The sequence below is a fragment of the Diprion similis genome, chromosome 7, assembly GCF_021155765.1.
Source record: "Diprion similis isolate iyDipSimi1 chromosome 7, iyDipSimi1.1, whole genome shotgun sequence".
Taxonomy (NCBI): domain Eukaryota; kingdom Metazoa; phylum Arthropoda; class Insecta; order Hymenoptera; family Diprionidae; genus Diprion; species Diprion similis.
Genome location: NC_060111.1, coordinates 8,400,325 through 8,421,404, shown reverse-complemented (window position 1 = coordinate 8,421,404; position 21,080 = coordinate 8,400,325). Strand labels below are relative to the sequence as shown.

The 21,080-nt window shown below is 42.0% G+C and overlaps 1 protein-coding gene across 1 annotated transcript in view; it reads right to left on the bottom strand.

The window, feature by feature from the left end:
- Positions 1 to 2,507: 2,507 nt before the first annotated feature.
- Positions 2,508 to 21,080, bottom strand: part of LOC124408097 (protein artichoke) — a 91,670-nt gene continuing 73,097 nt past the window's right edge. The window contains exons 3-6 of the mRNA XM_046884781.1: positions 8,749 to 9,045; positions 5,170 to 8,271; positions 4,503 to 4,846; positions 2,508 to 4,434 (exon numbers count right to left, since the gene is read on the bottom strand). Of these exons, the coding sequence (XP_046740737.1) occupies positions 3,892 to 4,434; positions 4,503 to 4,846; positions 5,170 to 8,271; positions 8,749 to 8,992 (4,233 nt within the window). The 5' untranslated portion in view covers positions 8,993 to 9,045 and the 3' untranslated portion in view covers positions 2,508 to 3,891. The remainder of the gene's footprint in view (positions 4,435 to 4,502; positions 4,847 to 5,169; positions 8,272 to 8,748; positions 9,046 to 21,080) is intronic.

The following is a 21,080-nucleotide window of genomic DNA, read 5'->3' as shown; positions in this document are numbered from 1 at the left end:
TCAATTATTTTCGATCCTTACCTAACACAAGAAATTATTATTTTGAGATACCATTTAGTTTCGATTATCGAATTGTTGACTGCGTTTTTGAAAATGTGTACCGACACCGATAGATGCCTTTGAAATTCACCTCGTTTGGGAAAACTACGTTTGTATAAAAAATTGTTATTGCTGATGAAAGTCTTGGAAAAAACATTCGAACACTCATGAAAAATTTGATAAAAAACTTTCTAAAGTTACTCAATAAATGAAGAAAAAATTGGACGGTACACGAAGTTTACGTCTGAACTATCTGAAATCGATCGTCTTTTCACAGAAGTATGAAATGATGCTTTCGACTAATTACAAGATCAAAATATCCTCGAGTCCGGTTTAATATTCAATAAAATTCGCATGTGTAAAAATGAAATTAATTTTTTCATGTAAGAATTAGTGATATAGACAGAAGCAGGAACTGTGGGCAAGAGTTTTCGAAAGTTCAACAACGCGCGGAGCGCATGCACGCCACATCCGTTCGGGGGGCAAGTTTAACTAATTAATTAATTATAACGGGAGCCACGAAGGGCGGGCGGCTTTGCCAGCTTAAAGCGGGCTTCGTGGATGACGGTGGTTATGTAATTAGTCAAGGGTCGCTAAAGTCGAGCTAAGGACGTCAATCACTACGGATATAGTGCAACGAAAACTCCTTCACAATCGGTAACACCCTCATATCGGACTGTCGTGATTCACAGCTGTGGAATATCCGTTTTAATCTAACCCGAAGGGGGTTTCGAGATTCCATTGAATTGTTAACAAATTACATCGTATTTATTGTTTTCGCATACGTCATAATGACGAGCACCGTCTTTCCAGAGATTTGCAACACTTGCTTTATTCAGCTAGAAAAACAATTTATTTTTCAATATAAATTTACACTCAAAAGTCAGCTCTTACCTTTACGTGATCCATGAAAATCCACGATGTAGACTTTTGCTCAATTCAGATTCCCCTATCGGTCTGGATATTCAAGAGTTTGAAGGATTGGCGAGGAAGTTGTTGCGGGTTAGAGAACTTCCAAGGATTTCACCCGATTGATTAACGATATGAAATATTTTGAAATATGGCTTTCTAGATTTCATTGAAATTCAAAAGATTTTTCATCAATTCATAGAATTCAGGTGATAGCAAATATTTTTACGTCACGGAGTTGTATCATCGAGATTTTGTCGACGGTTAAGTTATAATTTGACTTGCGGCACATTGACTTGTACCTTAAATCTATTGCTAAGTTAATTAAATCAGCTTTTCTTAATGCCAAAATGAACTCTTTTCCAGCGGAAGACTTAAATTCTGCCCTGACATCGTAATACCATCAATCGTTGTACCGTCAGATCATGAGGAATTTCACTGGCTGGAGAAAGTGGGTGAAAATCGTGGGAAATGAGAAAAAGACTGTCATTTCACAATAGATTTTATTATCCGAAAACCTATACTGTGATATAGAACGCTATTAAGTATCACCTATCTATATACATAATTAATAATTTGTTTGTTGTTTTTCGTTAATTCAAATTTTCTGCACTTCAAATCTATTTTTAAAATAATATTAATAATATCTGTTACAATATTACGCTTGGCAATTCGAAGTTTTACAGTTTGGCAGGAATCACACGTGGTTTTTTTTTTTTTTAATTTAATTGTTTTATTCTTCGTAAATCCTTAATTTTATAAATCACGAGTCAGCGATTTGTTTTGTCGTGTCCTCCGTCCGCGAGCTCTCATCAGATCAAGGACACCCCAGGGTTCTGGGCTGCCGGTAATTATCTTGGGATTAGGGGTCGTTGAGGGGTGCGTTTACCGAAACCATTGTCGTTGTACCTACAGTAATTTACCGCCGAGGGGAGGAATCGCTTTGGATTGGTCTCGTTCCGAGACTGTTATAAGTCCGGGATGGAATTAGTCGGCCTACGGAGCCAGTGATGGCCGATCACGACCTCCTTCTTGGCCGAGCGTCTTTGCTGGACTCTATTATCCGTAACTACCTCAATGTCGGAAATGTAAGCAAGTTTCCCAACTGCCGGAATCCCGATTTCTGTACGCCTTGAGAATTCCGGGTAACCTGATAGTCTTGCTGAAAGGGTTAGCCACACAGAGGTTTCAAGGTTAGATTTCGGTTGAGGTCTCGGTTTTCAAGCTCTAGTAGAACATAAAATCATTACCAAACTGTATTCTTGCCACAATTTCATATCACCTGAAGCACCGATAAACAACTAGTGAATGTTGGAAACGATTCTGTGACAAAAATAAAACTTCAAGTGAGATAGACGGCGGCGGTCACATTCGTTTGATGGTTTTCGCTTTGTTGAGTTTCGGTTGAGCTAGCCGAACGAAAAATCATTATCAAACCGTATTCTTGCCACAATTTCACATCACCTGATGCACCGATAAAGAACTAATGAAAGTTGGAAACGATTCTATGACCGAAATAAAACTTCAAGTGAGATAGATGGCGGCGGCCACACTAGTTTGGTGGTTTTCGCGTTGTTGAGTTTCGGACGAGCTAGCCGAACGAAAAATCACTATCAAACCGTATTCTTGCCACAATTTCACATCACCTGATGTACCGATAAAGAAATAATGAAAGTTGGAAACGATTCTGTGACCGAAATAAAACTTCAAGTGAGATGGTGGCGGCCACATTAGTTTTGTGACAAGATTGTTTTTGCTTTGTTGAGTATTGGTCAAGTTATGGTTTAATGGTTGAACCTTAAGCGTCGCAAACGGAGGACAAAACTAGGTGTAGGTATACTTTGTTACTGGACTTCTAAATGTTACGTATGTATAATACATATATTTAAATATACATATATCCATATACTTATATTATATTTATTTCGTCTTGTATAACGTAATACGTATTTACGATTGTTGTTTTTTTCCATTTCTCTGGCTACAGCACTTTAGATGTGTTAGTATGTTTGAACTGGGTATTCTGCGTGAAATCTGACAAGTTGTTGCTTGTCTTTATGCTATAATTTATGTACAAACGTTCCCTATTACACACCGATACGTCAGCTTCAACTGTGTGTAGAAAAAAAAAAAAAAAAAATTTTCATCAGTCTTCGTACGAAAGTCAAAAATTAAATTGTCTTTTTATATACCATCATTACGCATGTATAATTTCAACGTCATAAATACACTCCAAACCAATATGATCATGGCATTTGCTAAATTCATTTTTTCCCTTTTTGGCATACTCACAACACTTGTTCAAATTGATCATAATTTTAAGTTTGTTTCCTTCTTTACCCGCAATTCATTAGCTATTCATAATGTATTAATTTAAACGGTTGATGTACTTTTTTTACGTTAAATTTGTCTTTCGTAAATCAATTTTAGATTTTTAAGGTCCTCGATGATTACACTTTTCTTTTTAACATTTTGCACTTATATTTTAAAACATGTTTATATCTGACGATTCCTGTAGTTGAATACGTAATTCAACCTACTTTACATTCATTGTTCTTGGCTGTTCTCAATTTAAAACACAATTGTCACTTCACGTTACCGTCGTAATATCGACGTATATTTAAACAGCCTCAGAACTTTTAGGTTCTCACCAAACTACGTCACGACTTTGTGATCCAGGGGTGGATACTTAAAGCACGAAAACGTTTTTGCAATATCATCACAGTTCACGTTAAAATTTGATGATTATAGAGTAGTAAGTATTTTGAAAAGGAGCCTCCAATCTCACAGATTATTCACCAAGGTTGTATTACCTACGCAAGCACGATTATTCACCCAATTCCTTTCAGACATCAGTCAACGAAATATCTGACTACAATTAGAGATGTTGCTCATCTCTATCTCGTGCTCACTTGGGCTTCGGTGAGACTTGGAGGCCTTTGGCTACGAGTTCAGGGATGTGGTTCCAATATTGCTGATGAAACTTGGACAGGAACTTTCTCCGCGATCAGCACCTTGGAGAGAGAAGTGCCGATAAGACATATACTCCGGCGGATTGGTTGGGAGAGGCTGCTCTCGCTTTATGGCAGCTCTCTGTTTTTTCATCTTCATGTAACCCAGAACCGAAACCAGCACGACAAATACAACGAAGCCCATGCAGCTGCCGACTATCAGGCCCAGTCTCCGGGTCAGGATGCTGGCCAGTCCTCCACGGTCCCCGACTGCCCCATCTCCGACGATCGAGTCCGGAGCATCCAGGGTCCTTACCTCGGTGCAACGGCTCATGGGAGAGTCGACCATAACCGGAAGCGCAGAACCCTCGATGACGTCGTCGTGGGAGGCGTTCAACTGCCAGGATGAAATTCCTTCCGGTATCGGGCTCCCCCAGCTTCCAAGACCAAGGACGCAGATGAGGTACCTGGTGTCCGAGGCGAGTTTCGACAGTTTCACCGAACGTGCCTTGGGATCGAGTAGCTTGCCTCGTACCTGTGGAGGAAGAGTTCATTCTGGTTAATTCGACTCCGATCGAACAGAGCGGTCGCTGGCTGTGTTACCTCGTCGACGTTGTCCAGGGCGTGATAAGCCACTTGGTATCCGTGGAGACCCGAGTGGTTACGGCTCTGCCAGGAGACGAGGACCGAAAAAGGTTGGATGTCCTGGATCGCCAGCTTTAACACCAAAGGCGCTGAGCAGAAGGCGTGCGGGTCAAGGTCGAGGAATACCAAACCACGGAGCTCTGGGGGCTGCTCGCATCGCAATAATCCTCCTTCGACGTCACCGACTCCTACTCCACCCCTACCTCGGCCTCGCCCTCGACCCACACCACCAACCAGCTTCTGATGATCCCGCAACCACTCCCACAACTCCTGGGACTCGCAGCCACAGTGAAGAGGGTTTTCTGCAAAACCGAAAGTCGTTCGAGTGAAGAAATTTTTTACAAATACTTTTCTTAAAGTACGAAATCGCGTAAAGAGAAATAAAATGAGTGATAAAAACTGCTAAGAATCAAAATGTTGATGCATGTCGATAACGTGGGAAATTGTCGAGGAAGTTTGCACGCGGTCAAGCTTGACCTGGCATGGAATGGGAAAGGGAGGGTCAAATGGATCTTGGGGTTAAGGAGAGCGGAGATTGAACCCGATTCTCGTGAGCGAGGCAGGGGATTTGGGATTGCGAGTCTGACAGGGAGAGCAAATATTATGGGGTAGAAAATCTACTTGCCTTCGGCTCTTAGGCTCCGTATCTGCGTCTCTAGGGGCCTGAAGGCGTTCAACGGCAAATTTTCCAAGTAATTTCTACTCAAGTCCAGCAACCGAAGCTTCTTCAAAGGTCTGAACGCCTCGCTGGCGATTGCGTTTATCCAGTTTCCGTACAAGTGTAACTCTACAAGGCTGATTAAATTCTTGAATGTCACTTTTCCGACGTTTCCAATCTGATTGTAAGACAGATCGAGCACCTGGAGCGACTTGAGATCGGATGGAAATTCCTCTAGTTCTTTGAGTCTGTTGTGCGTTAGATTCAGTATCCGGAGATGCTCGAGGCCCTGTAGTCTTTCTTGAGGTACGATTTCCATGCTATTCATCCCCATGTGCAGTGTGAGCAAATTTGGTAGGCTTCGGAAGGCTCCCGGTGAAATTCTCGATATACAATTTTGACTTAGATAAAGATGCAAAAGAGCGGGAAAGGCTTCAAAATCCTGGGACGTGACTATGCTTAAATTAGTCCCCGATATGTGGATCTCTTGAAGAAGCGGGTACATCGCCTCCGAGGGTAAATCGTGAATTCTGTTGAGTGGATTCCTGGTCAGATTCAACCAAACCAGACTGGGCAGATTCTGACCAGACAGCGCGACCGCTGGAATTTGCCGGAACTTGTTTTCAGCAAGATCGACCCGTCGCAGCATCAACGAGTGAACGAAAAAGTTTGCCGGAAGAGCATTCAGGTGGTTGTGGCTCAGATCTACCGACAAAAGTCGGGATAGATTCGCAGTCGCGAATCCAGACATCGTTACGATGCGATTTTTGCTCAAATTCAATTCTCTGAGATATTTTAGCCCGGCGAAACTTGCCACGTCAACAGTCACCAGGAGGTTCTGTGACAGTGAAAGTATTTCGAGATTCAGAGCGCTGGAGAGTGCGGAGTATGGGATTTCGAGGAATCGATTATCGTCGAGTCTTATCTCCCTGAGCGACAAAAGTCCGTCGAAAATTCCCGGCGGTAGTAGCCTCAGCAAATTTTTGCAAGCGTGTAGCTTCGCCAGGTTTCGATTTATCGCAAAAATGTTCTCTGGCAATTGGCCCAGGTGCGTATCGTCCATAAGTAGAGTCTGAAGGGCGGGTAGGCCGTTGAAACTGTGCTCAGTAAGCTCGCTGAAGTTGTTCCCAGAGACGGCGAGTATGCGAAGGCCAGGAATGTCGAGTCGACGAAGAGCCGTTGCCGTCAAGGCGTTGTTCTCCATGTTGAGATCGGTTAGGTTGCCCAGACCCCTAAACGCGCCGTGTTCCACGTTGACAATCGAGCAATTTTTCAGGTTCAGAATCTTGATTGGAAGTCCTTCCTGAAAAATCGCGTCGTGAAGGATCGACAAGTGGTTGTCGGACAGATCGAGAATGCTTAGCTTCTTCAGAGCCGTCAGAGCGTAAGGATCAAGTCGTCTGAGGCCGTTGTCTCGTAGGTACAACTCTTCGAGCTCGTGGAGTTCCGAAAACGTTCTTGCTGTCACGTGGCTTAGGCGGTTCATGCTCAGTTCGAGAAATTTGAGAGCCTGCATTGGCTGAAAGGCTGCGTCTTCGATGCGAGATATGGAATTGTTGGTCAGGTACAGACGTTCGACGAGAAGAAGGTCTCGAAAGAGAGGTGCCTGAAGGTGGGTTAATTTATTATGTCCAAGCCACATGATGCGAACCGAGGCTTGTCCGCGCAGCGAATCGTTGTGCAAAACACCCAGACCATTGCTGTCCAGCTGGATAGATACCAAGGAACTTCCGCCGGCTCCATTGGTGTTGGAATCTCCGGAGGAAAGCTGGAAGACATCACCGAGAACGGTAAGGAGATTCCCTTGCAAATTGACGTGTTGAAGACTGTGCAAAGTCCGAAGAGCACCAGTTTCCATATTCGTTATGGCATTGCTTTGCAAGTGTAGTTCAAGAAGTACCGGAAGTGGTGAAAACACCCCCCTCTTAACCTCTTTTATTTGGTTATCTTGGAGCCGGAGTTCACGCAGTTGTCGCAGCTTTGAAAAAGTGCCAACATCCAACTCGCGGATTTTATTACCGTCCAACGACAAGGAGGACAAGTTTTCTGAGTGTTCTAAAAATTCTTTGGGAACTTTCTCGATGTAATTATTACTCAGATGCAGTTGGGCGAGCTCGCTCAATGTCACTAGGCCTCTAGCGTCTATCCTCCGAATTGCATTCTGCTGCAAGTAAACAACAGCTAGGCTGACACTTCCTGCAAATGCATCGCTTGGTATATCCAGAATGTTATTTTCTGCCAGATACAACTCCCGCAGTTCTGGGAGATTGGCAAATACTCCACCGATGTAGTGAACATGGTTGTGGCTCAGCTCTATGGTGCGGAGGCGGTCGTTTGCTCTGAAGGTAGCTACGTCAAGGAAGACGATTTTGTTGTGGCTGAGGTCGATGGACTCCAAGTCCTTTAGAGAGACAAAGGCATCCTTGTGTATCGTCTCGATGGAATTATAGTACAGGGAAAGCGTGTGGAGTATTGGGCACGGCCGAAAGCAGTCCTCGGTAAGCTTGTCAAAATTGTTACTGCTCAGATCCAGCATGAGCAGGGAACCGAGGGTTGAATACCCGTCGTTAGGGAGTTCGGATATTTCGTTCCACGCCAATCTAAGGGAGGCAAGATTCTCGAGTCTCCTTAGCGGTGCCATGGGAAAAATCTTGAGTTTGTTTTCCGCCAAGTCAAGGTTGCTCAGGTTTTCTTCCAAACCCGCAAAAGCGTACTCGGATATCTTTGATATTTGGTTACCCTTCACACTGAGTTTCATCAACTTTAGACCGTAGAAGCAAAACGAGGGCAGGTCCTGTATCAGGTTTGCCTCGAGATCCAGTGCCGCTAGCTTATGGAGATCAGTCAAAGCTTTCTGGGGGACTTGCGGTAGTCGCCCGGACACCAAAGCCAGAGATTCCAGGCTCTGTCTCAGATTTTTGAAAGCTGTTTCGCTCACCTCTCGTATCGCTGAGTGGGATATCTGTAAATATCGGATTTGCGAACCTGGCGGAAACGCTACTTCCTTCAGCTCCTCGATCGTCCTGTCAAGCTCGTAGACGCTCAGCGACTGCACCAGCGTATCTGTTCCTAGAAAGAGTTCACCCCTGCCATTACACAGTGGATCAAATTAAAGATAAATCTTGTCAAAGATTGATAATCAATTCAATTGCGCAAGACTTGGTTTTTATTTTCCAGGCTGCAATGATATAACTTTAAACTCTAAAAGATGTATAGAACTGGAGTTTGATTCCCAGCTGATCGTTATCGTACCTTCTTAAGTGAGAATATGACGATACAGTGGCTGTACGCATGCACTGAAGTTTCTCGTTCAATGCAGATTTGAGTCTTTGTGGTAAAGTCTAATGAAAATGGAGGTGCATCTACATTTTTAGCATGACCTTAATTAAATCAAGAATCCACTCAGTAAGGAGACTGAGAAACATTGATTTCGGGTTGCTGCGAGAAAACGTTTTCTAGCATGGAAGGGTAAGAACGAGGAGGGCTCTTAAGATACTTGCAGTGCTTCTAGAGTTAGTAACGTTAGTGAATATGTTTGGAGCTTACCTCCGGCGCTGAGGACACCTTGTAGCGTGGAACTCAGCATCTCTTCGGTAGCACCAGCGCACTCCAGGAACAAACCATCCTCGAAATTGTAGCACGGGCATCCGGGGATCGTCTCCGTTGGCGGGCATTCCGCGGCTTGAGCCTGAATCTCTAGGACTATTGCCAGGGCGACCAGCGCCAAGCAGTGACCACGCCTAGCCGAGTTCAACCAACTGCACCTCCACGGATGAAAGCTTTGCATCATCGTAACATCACTTCTGGTTCTCAATGAGGACCGATATGTCAGTTGATGGTGATCTGAAATGTAATCAAATAGAACGAGATTTAATATCGAAATTCACTTAAGATAGTGCGTTTACTCCTGAAAACCTTCAGAAAAACCTTTTGTGAGCGAGTCTCGTATTGCAAGTAATATTTATCATTATTTATTACTTTTAGTATATATTTTAATATTTATATTATCGGCTGCAAATTTTACTCTCTTCCACTTGACGTATTAACCACGTTTGAATTCCAACCATAACGTGTATTGGTTACTCCTGTAACACCGAGGATCCATGTGAAACGAAACAATGTTTAACACACAAGTGGGAAAATAATTGTTTGAAATTGTTTCTGAACGCTTGCATGAATACAAAAAGGAGTATGAAATAGTTGTGTAACTATTTTAAAATTCAGTACTTTCTGTCGGGGAAATGAAATTATGATTCAGACGTCAAATGGTTGGATTCCAGTTTTATCTTGTCGCTGAATAAATTCCAGCTTAAATTCTTCACACTGGCTTCACTGACGGCGGAAAAAAGAAGTCCGTGACCATGAGGATCGCGGTAAATTCAGAAGATCCAACTTCGCCAGATCCAATTAATTTTTGTTTATCTAAATAGATCGCTCGAGCATCGTGTACCTGTGGAACGGGAAATGATCGAAGATCCTTCTCTGTTGCTCACTCATTGTCAACGAGAAATTAATTACTATCAAGGAGTAGAACGATGTCGAACTTCCGGATTGCTTTTCCGCGTCAATTTGTTGTGTTAACAGCCACAGGTGTTTACTGTGCGGAGAAAGTTATTGCCTGGATCATCGCTATCCGAAGTTCCCTGAAAGCTCAATTCAATTTTCAGCAGCAGCAGCGCCTGTTTGCCAATTGAAATATGTAGAAATAACCTGGATTTCAAAAGCGTGGTGAAAAATTGTACGAAACAATAAAGAGATCTAATTTCCGACTATTAGAGGAGAAATCCCCGTTTCACCGGACTGTCGAGTATTTCGATTGCAGCTATGCCGCAGCTGCACCCCGAGCGGAATCCATTGATTAATCTGACGGTGATATCGCTGGCGGGCAAAACGGTAACTCAATATTGAACCGACCATCAACCGTTGCGCATGGTACGAAGCCAATTGTTGCCGTTAACAGGTTCCCTGCTGCCGTCTGTCCAACGTCCGGTTCCGATAACGCAGGAAACGGGTAAATCGTGGCAGATTTTTTCCGCCCACACTACTTTCCCTTCGCGAATGGAAAATAATTTCCACGCTTTCACCTACCGCAGACTATAAATTATCCCGTATAAGTTATCTACCTACACGTGGTCTCAAGTGGTTCTAAAACATCCGGGATGCGAGGGGATGATCGGGATTTTCATCCTGTATAGGGTCGCTACTGTTCCCGCTCGTAAATTGTCGTGACGAATCGAAAATCTTTCAGATAAATTTATGAGCGATGTTTTGGCCAAGTTTTGATGGATATCCTCCTCCAGCTTTCTTCTTCTTCTTCTTCTTCTTCTTCTTTGCAGGCGGCGGAAAGAGGCCAACGATTTATATCCTTCATGACGCTTTTTAAAATGGTTTGGGTCGCGTTAAATCCAGCATTTCGTTTGCCGCTTGGAGTCACGGGGTTGTTCCCTTCCGAAGACGTGACAACCTGGCGATAGTAACACTACGATCGTTCGTGTTTAACGATAAGAGACTCCGCCGGCCTGCCCTCGTTCGGATGTGATAAAACCGTCGGTAGGCACCACGTAAGTCGGAAAGGGGTGATATTCTTCCCCTCTCGCGTCGCTTCTGCATTTCGCGGAGGGAGTATAATGGAGAAGATTAATCTCCCTGACCGCTAAAACCTCTAAACCGCATACCGTTCACTTTGAGGGGCTTTTTTGTATTCGTCGAAAGGATGGTGGGGGGGGGGGGGGGGGGGGAAAGTCCAATATTTTTCTTCTTTTTTGGCTTTGGTTTTGAACATTTTTTTTTATCCCCTACCTCGTAATAGGCGAAAATTTTTGTCTTCCTATCGCGATCCCGGGAAACTCGTGAAAGCTCTATCTATTCTAAAACGGAAGCGAATCGATCAACTACAATTCCGGTGTGGACAATATGTGCGCAATTTACTCGCAATCATAGATCACTAGGGAAGTCTAGTTTCCATTTTAAAGTGTGTGTAGACTTGTGACGATATTTGCAAATACTGTTTGCAAATGTACGTTTTTTTCTTCTCTGCACCGGAAGACAGGAAATTGGAAGATAATGTGAATCGCATCCGTTTTTACTCATCAATGACCTCGTGAACAGTTATTATTTCTAAGAATTCTAAGAAATCAAGAAATAAAATTAACTTCGAATCGTCACATAAGTTTCGGACTTTGATCTAGAATATTAAAATCAACGGAAATCCTTGTTTTTGATCCGACCATTCTTATAGAACAAGTTCTATCCTAATTTTCCATTCAATTCCTTACCACAATTAAACATTTTAAACAACAAAAAATATTATTCAAGCGTTTTAAAAAGTTTGAATAGGTCCCAAACATTTTCCCACTTCATGGTAAACAACTGAAAATCGATACGAATCAAAGATTTTCAGTAATACCACGAAAAACAATGACAGAATTCATTTTTCTATATCCTAAATTTCGACACGTGTATTCTACAGTTGAATAATTTTATCAATTTAAATGTAAGATCTCAAAATGATTGAAGCTAAAAACAAGGCGCTAGAAATTTTTTTGAGAATCTATCAATTCATTGAGAGATTCCCTGCAGCCTTTCGATCAGTATCGAGTGATTAGATTCGTTTACGAAGGCATGGTACATGGATGCGGAGAAGGGTTAGTAGGCAGGGTAGCAATCTAGGGCCGAGACATTCTCGTCTCTCTCTTATCCGATAATTCCGATCTCGCATCTGCGGATTTCCGTCTGCCGGCTTTATTTCATCGTCAATTTCAATCTCGGCCGACATTCGTTGATACATGTCGTTCGACTATTACCTCCAATTTCCTTCAATTCCTAGACTTGATCGTAACGTATCCCATTTCGGAATACATCAAACCGTCTAACGAACGCACGCGTAAAATGTACACGATACCTACGGCCGTCAGTCTGGTTCTGAACTTCGATCGATTCTCGCTTCACCATTTATTCACTATAAAGCGTGCTTCTGAGTAAACGCCGTAGTGTGTAGGTTGCCTACCACTGAGGGGTGAAAATATCGGTAAAACAGACCTACCGACCGAGTCATAATCACTTCGATAAAAATTAATTGATTCATCGATTATTTCGTATTTTTTTTTTTAGAAACGGTCTATAAGAAACCGAAATTTGGTAAATTTCAGTGTGCAGTCTTAATAACAGAAAAGTTTTTTTATAATTTGCAGTTTTGTTCAAAATATTTTTTTAATTTCAAGTGAAAATATTCATTTACCTTTCACTAATTATTACTTCAAATAGGTATTTAGTAAGTAAGACAATGATAATAATTGATATTTTAATCACATAAAATGATATTGTATTGCATCCTTCATAGGAGAAACGAAAAAAAAAAAAAATGTTTCAAGATGCCATTTTCTTCGAGCCATAGTCGTGGGCTTTAAAGCGGATCAGAGAGGGTCGTAATCTGGAAAGGGCGTGGCTGAGGTCTTTCCGTTTTTACTGCCCGGTCATTGAACAACCGCTGGCCCCGCTATCTTGGGTGCCATTAGAGATAGTGACCTTGGCGTTAAATAGATTATTGGCCGAAGAAAAAGACCGAGAAGAAATAAAAGAATTTCTCTTGCAAAAAGTCTCTCGGTCCGTTTCTTCGGCTACTTTACCATTTTCGTTTCCTCTTTAAAATCGGGAATTCCGTGGCGAGAGAAAATCGCACAAATGTGAATAATTTCATCGGAATAAAGTTTTCACTTATCACGTTTCCCTAACTTCTGTATAGCGATGTAATATATTGTCACCATACCACAGCTGACAGAATATAACAGCGGAAACAAATATTATGTCTGACATGCGAAAGTCATGATGTTTTGGTTTTAACAATGTCACAATTATAGTAAATTCCATTGTAAACTTATGACATGATTATAGTTACAGTTCTAGCTGTATTGAACTCTCCTATAGTTACATAGTCCTAATAAAATTGGACCATAAAAACCCTCAAGGCCTACCAAAAGCTACATATGAGGTTCTGTCTCACAGATTCTTCCCAGCATTTTGAGGACACATATTTTCCTCCATGTCGCATTCCGTGGATACTTTTAATCCAAATTTCTATTCCGAAACGATGCGTATGCAGCTTGTTCGTAGGTCCTAGTCCTCCAGTTGTCTACCGTATAAGTGACGTTCCCTCCTCTTCCCTTTCCGTGTCTTCTTCATCCCCGGGCTAAAGGGTCTTTATAAGGACGGTCATAAATGCGTTACACTGGTCATTAATAACCCCATTTCTGAGCCTGTGCTTCGTCCTTAGACGACCGATAGGGACGCCTCTTCGTCTTGTCGAGGGTTATTCGCGTATCGGGCTCCGGTAGTGTAGCCGAATGCAACCTGCGGTAGTGCAAGTACTGCACGCGTTCACACCTGGAGTGCTCCTAGCAGATAACGCGGCTAGCCTCCCTTGGCTCTTCGTGTATAAAGATGAATGTGTCCCCAAAGCACGCATCCATCTTCCTGGCTTCGGGCCTTTTCACGGCCTCCGGTATCCTTCTCTCCAACTCTATCGGCAAAACCTATATTGGAACGTTATGCAAGAGTAACGATATGTATCCTGCCACCCACCCCTCCTGGCTGCTTTTCAGAATACAACAACACGCGGTTTATCCCCGAAGGGTATATCTGTTGGGGATCTGCATCGGTAAAGTCCCCGTTTATGCCGGCTTGTCTTTTTTATCGAGGAATGGGCTGATCCCTACCTTCCCCTCGACCTCCTCACCGTCCAACCCCTCGAGCCGAGATCCCTCTCTTTCAAGTGACGCTGCACATCGTTCAGTTTCGGGGAAAAAATTTTTTAATCAGGTCAGTCGTGTATTCCGCTTACTTGGAGTTTCTTGTTTTTTCCGTTTTTTTTTTATCAGGGTAATATTGTTAAATTGTCAGTGTGTCTTTTCTTATTTTTCCTCCTTCTTTGTTATCTTCAAATTCTGAAATTAAATTTGCATAACAGTATTATTAAGGAACGCTTCGCCTGGAAACGCTCGAGGCTTTTACTTTGGGTCGCAGTATTTTTCCGTATTGCAATTTTTCATTGTTGCTCACTTTTTACTGCTTAGTCATTTGAATTTGTTCTTCGTATTTCAGAAATAAAACGAACACCATAAGTCTGTCGAAAGCCTTTGGAAGAATATTTTTATTCGGAACATTTTTCAAATGATAAGGATTTTCTCTTTAATGTTTTGAATCTTATTTATTTGAAAATAATCGCCATTTTATTTAAAAGCAAATTGTCTCGTGCGAAAACGTGATTTTTTTTTGTTCAGGGTGACTTTACGTGACAGGAACGTTGAATATATTTAAATCCGGGTCATTTTCGAGGGTGGCAGAAGTCCCCTACCAATCTACCTACAGTAAATTCCAATATCAAACCTAATTACACAGATTAATTACGCGCGGTACTTTGCAGGCGTTCATTCTCATTGATTAGCCTGTTTCCGCCGTGAAATGTACCCGAATTAAAAAATATGAGTATTTCGACAGGACGGCGAATGCTGGTGAGACGTGAATATGAACAGCAAGTGCTGCGCTTGTTCTTGGACGAATAAATGAGAATTCAACCTCTTTAACGTCCATCTTCGATATAAATTCTCTTTTCGAGTAAAATTAAGTCCCGTAAAAGTCATCTATGGATATTAAAAATTCTGCCTACGTCCGCCTCGTCTCTTGCCCCTAAAATTGAGGTTACATTAATTTCTTATAACGAGAAAAAACGACGACCTCGAGGTATGGAGAGCGTAATACGCGAATTGGTCTTGTAATTTATTTTCGTTTTCAGAATCGCGTCATCCAAGTATAAAAATTTATAGATTTCCTGGACATTCGCCCTTCCGAAACTTGATTTGCTAACTATCAAGAATTCCCTACAAGGATCGGGTACAAATCGAGCGATTGGCTTTGGCTCAAGGCGATCCTTTTCCTTGAGCCGATCCGCTAAACTGTATCGAAGTCGAAGCGACGCGAGGAGACTTGAAATCTCATCCGACGGGAGCTAAGTGTGCGCATTGCGATCACTGACAAGGGTATCTTCGGCTTTTCCGGCCCCTTGCGGATAGTAATTCCAGTCCTTACACAAGACACCGCCTGGACCAATTAAGGGAGCACAGAGACCCCGGATTTCCGAGAACAGGTAAGGTAGAAGATACAGCAACGGAGGACAGGAAGGAAGTCTGCATCGGTTACGAAACCTCCCATCTCTGTCGCGAATAAGAAACTGTGAAACTTCTTCCCTCTATTCCCTCAGGACTGAATATCCATTCAATGTACACGTGATTGCATGATTTTGTAACGAAAAATTTGATATCGTGTATAATTGTGATTAAAAATCGATGTCTGGCTGTATCCTGAACGAGAAAAGTAACAATAACCATCTCTTAAACCCTTGACGTCACATGAACCCATCAGTGATAGCGTTGGGACCAGTCATAAAAAATATCTCTCTTCGAGAACTGAACGATTAAAGCAGAAAAAATATTTAGACTTACTTGGGACGAGCTGACATGCTATGTAAGGTGGCATGAAACAGATGGTTCATTTGTTTATTCATGTCGTATGCTACTGCAAAGTTCTTTCACCTACTTATTTAGTTGTATCTCTCCGGAATGATTCAAATTCTCGGAACGAAGCAAAGTCACCTTTGGCTTGGATTTATTCATGAGTTTCATTTACTTTAGATACTTACCGCGGGGTCTGATGAAAAATTACTAGAAGATCAAAGAAAATTTCATGTTTTTCTCGGAACGGACAAATTTCTCGTTTTAATGACTTGAATCTCTGGTTACAGGAGAATTACTCTCTGCGTTCAATGTTTTCCTGTTACAAAGCAAAATATTAAAAACCATTGAGAGATATTTCTTTGCTTGTTACATAGATTAAGAATGAATAATATACAATTTTCACCTATTTCCTAGAATGGTTTGAAGACCCTCGGACTACAATAATGTAGTTCTTTTGCAGCCTGTACTGTCCATAACTTGCAATTAAAATGTGATAAGAACTTCTCCTCGCTTTTTCGATCCAGTATAAAATCAAAAGCCCAATTTTTCTTTCCTTGCTGCTTTTAGCGAGAAAGTTATAGCGCCACTCTTACCGTATAAGTGTGACCATTCAATATCCTGGAGTAACGCTTGGTCTGGACTAAGATTTTGACTTGTCTACTCTGCGAAGTGAGAAAGCGACGAATAAGCCATTGCAAGTAACGTGTGATCGCGATTCGCAGGTCACCGCACACTCCCTCAGAATTTTCCCCTCAAGTTTCCTCTGGAACTTCTTCATTCCGTTTTGAGGAAAATCGTCAGGCAAGTCACGAGCGTCGTAAAGCTTTCACCCGCCGCTACAGCGCTTATAATCTTATAAGATTACTCTTACCTCGCTGCAGTATAACACGACGTTAGACAAGAAGATCGTGTTTCTAGTTCTGGGTTTTGTCCAATATTGGCAACTGGTCGAATTCAATACGAAAAATGACATTGATGAGGGACCTGAAAGATGTGTAATCACGTGATAATTACGAAGCTTAATTAAAGGCTATCGAGTTTCTCGTTTGAAAGAGTAGATTTTTTCGCGAAAGGAAGTTCAGCTCGGAATCGAATATCAGAAAACTTTTCATGTTCGATCCTCTCGTTCCATACGTACCTACCATTGTGGAGCAAACTTTCTTCAAGTACCTTTCGGAGCTGTGGTCTAGACTGCAAAAGGTCACTGTAGCCGCGTCACGAACGGTTATGCAGTACTTGTATAAAGTAGTTAATCCTTTTAGCTGCAACATTTTATAGTTGAAATATGGGAGTTCCGACAGTAGGAAGTTATTCCACTCGGTGTACGTGCGCAACCTGACCGGTGAACCTTTATAATCCCATCCGAAACTTTGTTTCCAGTGTTTTGCGAGAGGCCATTGAGGCTTGCCCGATCGGCTGCTTACGTAACAGTGGAAAAAGCGATCGGTAGGTATATCTGAAGGGATAGAAGTGCTTCTGGCCCTTGCATCCTCCCCTTAGTTCGTAACGCGTTGAATATTCCGAGAAGGGTATACCGGTGAGAATTTCATACGCGTAGAAAATATATTGGCACTTTGCGTCGAACGCACTGTATTCTTTCTCTCTTTCTTTCTCTCCCCTTTACTCACTTTCTTTCCCGTCCTGATGTATACATACATGTGTGTCGCACGCTGCATGAATTTCGCATTTCGCTGACGAGGAGTTTTTGAATCTTTCAACAACTGGGCGACTCCCGAGGGGACTGAAAAGAGAGGATAGCGAGCGCGCGAAGAGAAGAGAAACGAAAAGAAGGAAGGCCATGCATCTTTCCGGGTCTCCAGAACCAGACCCGGAAACGAGAAATGATTACCTTTCCAAAATCTATGCTTGGATTATTAGGAGATCGGAATATGTGCGAGTGGCAGATGGAGGCTGAACCAAACTCGTAGGGACAAGTTTCGAAGCTGCGATAACTGGGCGCCATGTGTCGGTCATAGTCAGGCGACCCCACCTTCGGTATAAATTTTCCCTATGCTGGTCCTAATTCAGGACAACGCGGACAAATCCTATGTGTTTGGATGAACCGCGCGTGACCGAAATACTTGATGGAACAACCCAGGACGAATTCTTGGTGGGTGGGAGGAAGACGCCGCAGGGAGGATTACCGATCCTCACGGCATTTTGTATCGCTTTATTGAGCTCAAGAAGTTCCCTCCACGACGTGACGCGACGTGCCACTGAGCTTCACATAATTTTCACCCTGGATAACAGAATACTTTTCCAAGACATTTCGGCTCGACGTCTTACCCACGGCAGATGTAGACCGTACCTCTACGGAATTTTTATCAATGGGGTGTTCGGCTGAGGGGTATGGGTAGGTAAAGTCACCTTCATTTCCATTGATCTGTTAACCAGCGTCCATAAGCTTTGATGTAAGGTGAGTTTCAATTGAGATTGGTTCATCATGCCTTACAAAGTGGATGTCCATTTAAAACCATTGCAATAACGTCAAACCCTATTTGGCAATGGTTGAATCGAATGGAAAACAGAGTGCCGTGGATTAATCAGTCAGATTGAATCAACAATTGAATTTGAATCGTCAAGGCATGGATTGAATGGCATGAACTTATGGACAATATCTGGTAGATTTGAACTGCCAAAATTCACAGACTTCATAAATACGATCAATTAATGACTTGATTACTGGATATTCATACCTTCATGTGTAATCCCATGGTTGTTACAAATATCAATTGACAATACTTCACAATTTTATGACTGTTTTGACAACGTGCATCACATTAAATACCCAAATGAAATCCTTAAATCTCTACCGAGACTAAAGCTCTGTATAGAAATTTTTGTAAGGGTTGTTATAGGTCACTTAACTGATTGAAATTCGTATCTTCAAATGAAGACATTGAAATGTCTAATGATGACAAGTACTTGTGCAATAAGCTCAGGTCTCGAGGCTTAGTCCCTTGGATCAAAAACGAGGCGTAAGGCGAGGCTTATGCGGTGGTATCTCGACTTGAAACTTTTTCAAGCGGATTTTCTCTCGTTTCACTTTGGTCGGATACATCGCGGGTGGTGTAGAGATGTATGTATGTATGTACATACGTATTTCAACTTAGAGGGTCGCAACAGCCTTGCAAGTGTTCGTTGCTCGGTGAAAGTCTGCCTGCCTCGGGGAAATTTAATTAATTAACACCAATGGTACCCATTTACCTCCTCCAACAAACTTAACGTCTTTCAGCTGTATGCTGAATGATCACGTGATAATTTTAACGCTGACAGGAGTGCGATCTCAGCAGAACTAACTGGCTCGTTTTCGTTAAGTCTAACGTCTGCTGGCTTTGCGTGAAACTGAAAACGCGTCTTAAAGTTTCGATAACATCTTGGCAGCATCCACTTCTCGCCATAGTCAAGATTCGGGTAGAAACAATGTTCGCTATTGAAATTCAGTTAGAAACGAAAAGTAAGACAAGAAGTTTTTCAAATCTCTGCAGCATTTTGGACTAGACGTTGGATTAGATCTTGAATCGGCTGAGGACAGACGTTCGAAGTCAAGGTGAAGATGCACCTCTGTGATCACATCTCGAAGCCAATTGGCCGTTCCGAGAAATAAATGCGGGCGCATTGGAATCGAGCAGTGCATCGAGGTTTTCAATCACCGTAAGCACTGGTTGGATCTAGGAGTTTCATTTCCACTGCCAAGCAGGAAATGACCGTGCGGGTTTCTCGAATATTGGCACCGAGACTGGAAGCAGCGGGTGTTGCTGCCCGAGTTCGAAGCCCCGTGAAAATGGAGAATCACTCGCATCTTGGGGAGGAACCTGATCCAAGATAAACATCGCGGATGGAGTTCAGCTGGCGCAGGGCAACGCCTGTCTGCAGGATTTCGTCAACATCGCATTTAGACATCGACATACATAATTCAGTAATCCAATTCGTCGTCGAATAGATTTGGACGAAATTGGCACGACACACAGCTGTTACCGTCCATCTGGTACCCTTCTGGCTCATATTCCTTCTCTTAAGGCCTTCGGCCACTCTACAGGCCGAAAAAATAGGCTTTTTGGGGATTTTTTTTCAGAAATACTACAAAATAAATCAAGATAACAGAAACGTGATTTTATTATTCATATCAGTGACTGCTTACAATCATTTTTTTGAAGCGATTTATTTCAAAATGGCAGCTGTGCAGCGTTTTTGCGACGACGTCTCCTTTTTTTCGGGGTCCACGGCCGAACTAACCAGCTCCTGTAATTTTTTTAATCATAACGAGCCAATGAATTCTTTGGATTATATATAATAACTGCTATAGAAGTACGTTTCGAATTCGAAAAATCTAGGAAAAATTCTCGCCGCCGGGAAATGAAATCCGGTTAAGGATCTGCAGTTACTCACTTGGATTAGACCCAGGATTCAATTAACCGAGTTGAATTAGTTACGGTGGACAAAAAACGCACTCAATCAGCGCGAAAACAAACCTTGTTTGCAAAAGATCCTCTCTACGGTAAAATCCAGACGTCGTTGTTTCCTCGATGCAACTATACATCGCACGGGGAATTGTTTTTTCGCTTCAATCACGTCGCTCTTTGCATTTTCAGCGGTGATAATGCACTTTTCGTCTTTTCGATTATCGGGAAATGACAATTATCAATAGCTTCACAATATCTTATCATGCAAAGAAAGCCCCTCTACAGGAACTGTTTGAAAAATTGTAAAAACTGTGCAAGTAAGATCTTTAAAATGGATTATAATTACCATGAGTTAGAAATTTTATTGTCAAATTGTGCAAAGAAATTTTGAATAATACACGTATTTAATAAACTATATATATCTGAATAAATTTGAATCATTCTCGGAAGTAAACTTTTCATCATAATTCTGAATTCAAATGGAGATATTCGTGTGAAAACTAGAGAGTAAAGGAAAAGTTCCCATTTCAAAAGGACAGTGTTATCCACAATTTCACAGATTACGATGATACATAATTCAACGAATCCCGTTGCAAAAATTCGTAAAGATAATCAAAAAATCTGAAAAGTTTGATGAGAATGCTAAAAGAATTTCACTTGAAAAAACTGACGTTGTGTGATGTTTATAACTCGATGATATTAATGCATAATTTACATGTAATCTATAGAACTAGAAATGATCTCAAAGGAGTCTATTTTGCTTGAAAATCACGATCATGAATGTATTTGAATATGAATATTTCCACTCGATTCATGCTTTCGACCACTTTTCTAACGCTCTCAAATTATACGTACGCGCGAATGTCAATCTCACATCGTATACTGTAAAAATTAAAATATTCTCACTTAGGGTACCACCTTAACACGAATTTATTTTTTCACTAGAGTCAATTCATGGTAATAGTTCCAC